At 30.9% G+C, this 7,428-nt stretch overlaps 1 protein-coding gene across 1 annotated transcript; it reads left to right on the top strand.

The window, feature by feature from the left end:
- On the top strand, positions 1 to 3,038 carry LOC109205743 (mediator of RNA polymerase II transcription subunit 30-like). Its single transcript, XM_019368487.1, has 3 exons — positions 1 to 497; positions 2,119 to 2,217; positions 2,687 to 3,038. The coding sequence occupies exons 1-3, from the start codon at positions 111 to 113 to the stop codon at positions 2,783 to 2,785; spliced, it is 585 nt and encodes a 194-aa protein (XP_019224032.1). The 5' UTR covers positions 1 to 110; the 3' UTR covers positions 2,786 to 3,038.
- The last annotated feature ends 4,390 nt before the right edge of the window (positions 3,039 to 7,428 follow it).

Consider the following 7,428-nt stretch of genomic DNA (forward strand, 5'->3'; position numbering starts at 1 on the left):
CGTTTCACATTAAAAATCACACTCTTAAAACTTCTCGCAACGCCCATCGCCGCCAGTAGCGCCGCCGCCGCCGACCTAGGTTTCGACAACACCGGCGACATTTTCCAAAAATGGAGGAGAAAGGCGGCATAATGACAAATCCTAAAACAATACAAGAACTAGCAGTAGAAGGACAAAGGCATTTAGAAGACACAATAGAAGCAGCACATCAAATTCTCTCCGCCATGAACGACGAGCTCTGTAACCCTACACTCTGGTCCACTACTCCAAATACGGCCGCTACTACTTCTGCTAACGCCGTTATGAGTAACGGACAGCAGCAGCATCATTCTAACGGCGGCGGCGACGTTTTGTCGGATAATTCTTCGTCTTCTTCGGCATCGGCTCAACAACACTTGGATATTGGGGGCGGTGCCCTTGATGGGTCTCGTCTCCGTTATAAGTCCTCAATTGCTTGCTTGCGTTCTGTTCTTACGGCTATTTCTAATGCTCAGAAGGTAGTTTTACTTATAGAAATGCATGTTTTTGGATTTTTTATTTTTGAAGCTTTTATGTCTAAAATAAGTTAGTGACATTTGTCTGGCTATAAATCATCTCATCGAGAGTAATAAGATGGGAAATTAAAAGTGAATTTGTTTCAAATATAGAAAGGTGTCATTCCTTTTAGTAGGACAGTTTAAAAAGGAAAATGTGCCACATAAATTAGGGTTTTTATTGTTAAGATAGTGATCCAAGCAAAAGTTTGTTTGATATAATCATGAATCAATTAAGTCTCGATCTCAAACTAGTTGCGGTCAACTGTATGCATTTTTGCTAGCTAGGGTCCATTATGTGAATAGTCTATATCAAAATTTTTAATGATACAATTTGTTAAGTAAATTAATGAGGAGTAGGAAATTTAAAAGGTGTAAAATGCTCTAAGGGCTTTGGTTCAATGCCAAAGGGACTACCAAGGAGGATGTGTGCTAAGTGGACGTTACGAGTTCGGTGGAGAACTCTAATGTTACAATGCCCAAAATTACTGAGTGGAATGAAGGGGTTACTTATGGAGCCAAATGGATATGGAGGATTCATGTGCCCAGCCATCAACTAGCGTGAGGTTGAGGCATAGGTGGTGGTGGAGGTAGTGGTCTGTTAGATAGTAATTTTGACTAGAATATGCTATTAAAATAAATATTCTACAAATTTTGTTCCTCGTGAGTATTATAGGAAAGAAAGGCGTCAGATTAAGTGGTAATAAATATTTTAGGGGTAGCAGGAGGGTCTATTAAATTTGAATGGAGAGGCAAGGGAAGCAGAAAGCTGAATCTTATGGGAAACGAATTTGTTGATTGCTCTGGGTATGACACGGGTGCTTATTCTAAGGGTACAATTTGCCTTTACAATATGCGCAGAATTTTTACGTGGCTATTTTATATTTTGATATTCTTATCGTTTATAAGACACAAGGATAAGCATTTCTCGAGTTATGAATATAAAATTCACTTGTTTGATTATCCATTGTCATTAGCCGAAAAGCTCAACTGTGCTGCTTACAATTTGTTTGATTTGACTTGTTTCCTTCTGGGGTTTGTGGGTGGTTGTTGGTGGAGGGGGGAAGGAATTCAACTATGTTTTCTAGGTTGTGCTCGTTCCTACTGTTTGAACGCTCATGATGAGTAAGTACTTATACTAAGATAAACTACGACGCTCTATCCTTTTTAAGAAAGATTTTGCACTATAATCACATTTTAGGTCCTTGGACTTGGTATATGGATTGTCTTACATTTGTGCATTTGGAGATTCTGGTTGCAGGGTTAAGAATTTTGTAAGTTGTGTCTATTTGTCTTTTTTGACAAATAGATCATTGACACTGTATGCTGTTTTATCCTCAATATATGTGCTACTGCACATTATTTGAGTTTATTAAGTTCTTTTAATAACTTCATACTTTTGAACTGTGCAAGTATTTGCTCCAGTTTAACTGCAAATTATTCTTTCAAAAGAATTTAACTGCAAATTATCCAAATCTTTTTTGTGTTTTGCCTCGTGGTTTACAAGTTATATTTGCTTGTACTTTTGGAAAGTTGTTCACTTGTTGTGTGATACTTCACACTCTTTACTGATTATGTTAGCTAGGCAAAAGCATTGGAAGCTGCTTCTGCTAGTTGTTCACTATCTGCTGCAGATCAAGCTGAAATTGAGCAGCTGGAGGAACGCGCCTCTACGTTAAAAAAGGTACGGACAACGTATAGAGTTTTGAGGTCTTGGAATTTCTCTGAGATTGTTGTTGGTTTTGGGGTGCATGGTGGGTGGAGGTGCAGAAAGGAATGTGTATGCGAACATAGGACCATGATTGGTGTTGGTATTTGCATTTCCATTAAAACAAGATTGAGGTATCCCGCATGTTATCTATCCATCGCGGACGTCCCTAGATGCCTCGCTGTTCAAACTTTGAGATTCTAAGTCAGAATGATGTGACTTTTTTTGTCATATGAATTATGTAATTATGATTTTGTAAAATTTGTAATTCTCTTTTATTTGCTTTTTGTTTCCGCCTTGTGGCAGTGAAAACTCTTCACTGGAACGTAAAGAGTGTTCTACTTGACTGCATGTATATAAGCTTCTATTATCTCGTGGTACATGAAGAAAACAAGTTGCTAATTTGATCTCGAGTAAGCATATTATATTGTTCTGTGCATTGCAGGAACTTGTAGACAAGAACAAACATCTCAAGCTTCTAATTGATCAGCTTCGAGATCTTCTTTCTGATCTATCAACGTGGCAAAGTCCCTGTTCTACATGACTCTGATGCTATAACTTCAAGCATATAGTTCAACTCTAAGAAACTGTTTTTTGTTGTACAGAGGTTACTGCTTGATCGAAATACTTGGTTATTGCCAAACACCTGTAATTCTATGCAACTTAATGCTGCTCGCGGGCTGAGATGTTACAGTAAAAATAGAGCTTTGGCAAATAAGCGTGCTACTCCGATCTTTCTGGTTTTGATTATAAAATGATTTCTGATCTTTGCTTATTTGAACAATTGGCTACTCAAATCTACTTATTCAATCATTAGTATCTACTATTATTTTAAAAAGAATTTTTTGTTTCTTGACAGTCTGCGTATGATTATGATTAGTGAAATATACTTATTAAAAAAGAACTAATCAAATCAAGTGAAGGAATTCAAACCAGCCGAACTTAAATTTGGTTGTGCGCTTCAACATGAGTCAATCGATCACTATTCTTCTATAAGCAAGCATAAGAGTAAATATCCTTCAACATTTCACTCTTCGCAAGAGTTCTAACTTCTAATCAAAAGATTGCCATAAAGATCACTATACAGTGGCTAGATTCTAACATTCCCAAATTTGTGACCACTGCAAGAACTTTAATTTCTTTCGACATATCTGGTTCATCATAATCAAAGGAAAAGATTACAACAACAACAACAAATTCAGTAAATTCCTACAAATAGGGTCTAGGGAGGATAGTGTGTACGCAGCCTTTAACCTTGGGGGAGGAGGAGGTAGAAATATTATTTTCGATAGACCCTCGGCTAAAAAGAACATGAAAAGAAGCAACGGCAACAAATAGGAACAACCAGTGGCGGAGCCACTCACTAGCAAGGGGAGTCAATTGACACCCCTTCGTCGGGAGATTATACCGTGTAGATTGGTTAAATATTTTATTTTTATGTATATATACTATGTGTTGACTCCCCTTAATTTTTTCATATGCTTGCTTATTCATATTTTGACTCCCCTGATGAAAATTCTGGCTCCGGCATTAGAAACACCCAATAAGATATTAAGAAAATCGAGCGAAAGCTTCTGTTTCCATATATATTCCTTATACAATTGAAGACGATAAATATGGTTCATGTCTAAAGAGAAAAGAAATTGTACGTGTCCGTCAGTTTTTTTGGCCATTTTTCTAGTGGTAGAGTGCTCAAACAGTTTAATATGATGCAGTCTTTTCCTGTCGCAGAACTTTGGTAATACACCCAGAACCTGATACCAGAATCTCTATAAATTATTACATATTAGTGATAATATTACAGCAGCGTCAAAATTCCAAAAATTACTACTCCATTTCACAATAATAACAGAATGAGTAGCAAAAGTTCAGCCATTTTCATGATCACTTTGAGACTGGCTTTATATGCAAAAGTTTCCTCAGCATAATTCCTGGTTTTACCAATAGCAGCATGCAGCATATGCACGTAGGCAGTTGTATATTGCATTGGGTATGTTCTGTATTCTCTTCTTCATATCTATATCTATATCTATATATCTATATATATATTAAAGCAAGAAAGTTACCATATAAAATTGACATTATGATTAAGCCAAGTGGCAAGCTAATAAATGTCAATAGTATATGGTAACTTTATTCTATATTTGACTATTTTAGTTAAATACAAATATAATATAATATACACACACACACATACACACACACGGTATTTTAATTAAAAAATAAGTTTGAATTTATAGATAAAGTTCTAAAATTCGAATTTAAATTAAAAATAAAATTTATCTTTTTCTATCATGTTATCATACTTAATTCGGTTAACGATCATACGCTTAGGAACTTTTGTTATTTTTTATAATTATTTAAATACTACTTCGCCTCTAGAAAAAAAAAAACAACTCCATATAACTATAAAATTCTTTCACATTTAAAATCCTATAAGTATAGTTCTTTGAAACATTGTAGCTAGATTTGAATAAAACGAAATTCTTTTAAAATAAATGTAATATATAGGGTACACATCTATGTTTATCTAAATAACAAAAAAGAGTTTACAAAACCAAATAAAAGTTTACTTACATATATAATAAAGTAAACATACACGCTGGAGAACGAACATCACAAAATCAGTCAATATTAAAAAAAGTTGTTTCTTTTTTCTTCTTGAAGAATATTTGTTTGAAAAGTCAATTTGCATAAATGGACATCAAACAAATAACAAAACTTTGGTTATACAATTGCTATCATTAATTTAAATTTAGCACATTCAAGGAATTGAAGGGTATAAGCTGAAACCCCTTCATTTAGCTGTAGTCAAGCCAATATTGCAAGAGTATAATATTTTTTTCGTTGAAGAATATTAGTTTTGAATCATTACATTATGTGAAAGGTTTTTTTTTAAAACTCAACAAGAGATAAATTGGTTTCTAATTGATAGTTTCAATAGCGACTTTTAAGTGTAACAAAGAGTATATATAAAGGAAAAATTGGTATGACGTGAAATAATTTTTTAATAATGTAAACAAATTATTTCGAGAAAACTTTTTACTTTTATTTAATTCAAAGAAATAAAAAGTTAAGATATTTTTGAACATTAGTAGAGAGTTTTAAAATTATTATAATAGAAGTTATATCATGGATAATATCAAAAAACCAAAATCTGATGGAATATTTACATAATATCCGGCCATATTTATTGTTTACTTATTATAGCTAATATAAATAGATGATATATCGACAACACACGATTATACAATATACACTATATATGGATTATATACAAATTACACATCATTTAATTTTTTAATTTAAGTGGTCGGGTGAGCAGCTATTTAGGCTGATTAGATAAAGCCAAAAGAAAATATGAAATAATTTCAACCAAAGACTAAAAATATAATTAGAGCTCATATATAGACAATTTTTTATTAAAACTCATCCTTTTATAGTGGAATAAATTAATTTTTTTGTAACAAAAGAAATAATGACATAAAAAATATGATCAAAGAAAATAAATATTGAAAAAAATGTTAGAAAGATCTAAAAACGAAAAATAAAAGATGACAACAAGTCTTCTTATGTTTCATCTTTTGGTGAGTGTAAAAAATTTGAAAGTTAATCTCATCGATTTCAAATACTTTTTTTCAACTCAAATACATAGATTATAAGATAAGGATATCTTCGAATATTTTTTTAATTTACATTTTGTGTCGTTAATATGAAATAATTTCAACCAAAGACTAAAAATATAATTAAAGCTCATATGTAGACAATTTTTATTAAAACTCATCCTTTTATAGTGAAAAAAATTAATTTTTTGTAACAAAAGTAATAATGACATAAAAAATATGATCAAAGAAAACAAATATTGAAAAAAATGTTAGAAAGATCTAAAAACAAAAAATAAAAGATGACAACAAGTCTTCTTATGTTTCATTTTTTGTTGAGTATAAAAAATTTGAAAGTTAATCTCATCGATTTCAAATACTTTTTTTCAACTCAAATACATAGATTATAAGATAAGGATATCTTCAAATATTTTTTTAATTTACATTTTGTGTCGTTTTTTAAAAATCATTATTACTAACAAATTGATATGATATTCGAATTTGAATTGGAATGCAATTTGAGTAGTTTGCATTGAGGTTAAGCCAAGAATTGTGTCGAAAAATAAACTACTTGACAATTTTAAGATAATATATGCAATGTCAACTAATTTAACATTTAATGATTCAAAGAAAAAAATTATTGTATATATAGGGTATTAAAAATTCAAATTCTGGGGCTAGAGATATCGATAAACTTAAAGTAGAGTCATACTGAAATAAATCCGGCCAAAGAATCATTTAAATTTTTAGATAGCCGATTAAAGTAAATTTTAAATTAAGGATAATATCTTCACTTGCATCATTATAAAGATAATCATTATTAATATATATATATATATATAAAGTTTTAGAAATTGAAATCTCAAAATAGAAATATTTTCTCGAAAGATAAAATCATACCAAATAAGAGTTCAAGTAGTAGTATAAGAGTCACGTCGTAATCAAAGAATTATTTATATTGTGTCAACCTTTGTGCTTTGCCATAAATATGAGTTATTATTTCACTTTGTGGCTATTCTTAGGTTAATGACACATATGAGAATAGTGCAAAAATAAAATTATGACTACGAGAATTGAGAAAATGTTAGTCTTTTTTCATGTAGTGTTTCTTAATTAATATCTGACGATTATCTATAATTATTTAGAAGGTTTAAATATTAAGGTTATTTACGTATAATTCAAATAACTCAGATATTTAACATGGTTAATGTCAAATATCAAATGGAGTAAAAGAAATTCACTAACTAAAGAATTTTTTATATTTTTAGACAGCCAACTAAAATGAGTTTTCAATTAAGAATAATATTTTCAATTACATTATTATAAAAATAATTATTATTGAAAAATAGTATTTTAGAAATTGAAATTTTAAGAAAGAAATATTTTTTAAGAGATATCAACACACCAAATAAAAGTTCAATTAGTAGTAAAAGAGTTAAGTCTTATCCAAAGAGTCATTCATTGTCTCAACATTTGATTGTTTTGTCATAAATATGAGTTATTATTTTGCTTCCTGACTATTTTTATGATCCAATGACACCGGCAAGAATGGTATTAAAAAAGAAAAATAGAAGAAATGGTTAAT

This window comes from Nicotiana attenuata, unplaced genomic scaffold, assembly GCF_001879085.1.
Source record: "Nicotiana attenuata strain UT unplaced genomic scaffold, NIATTr2, whole genome shotgun sequence".
In the NCBI taxonomy this organism is placed as follows: Eukaryota; Viridiplantae; Streptophyta; class Magnoliopsida; order Solanales; family Solanaceae; genus Nicotiana; species Nicotiana attenuata.

Excerpts from the sequence above, each read along its gene's own strand:
- LOC109205743 (XM_019368487.1), top strand. The coding sequence starts at position 111 with ATGGAGGAGAAAGGCGGCATAATGACAAATCCTAAAACAATACAAGAA. Across the intron at positions 498-2,118 it reads CTATTTCTAATGCTCAGAAG|GCAAAAGCATTGGAAGCTGC; the intron begins GTAGTTTTACTT and ends TATGTTAGCTAG. Across the intron at positions 2,218-2,686 it reads GCGCCTCTACGTTAAAAAAG|GAACTTGTAGACAAGAACAA; the intron begins GTACGGACAACG and ends TGTGCATTGCAG.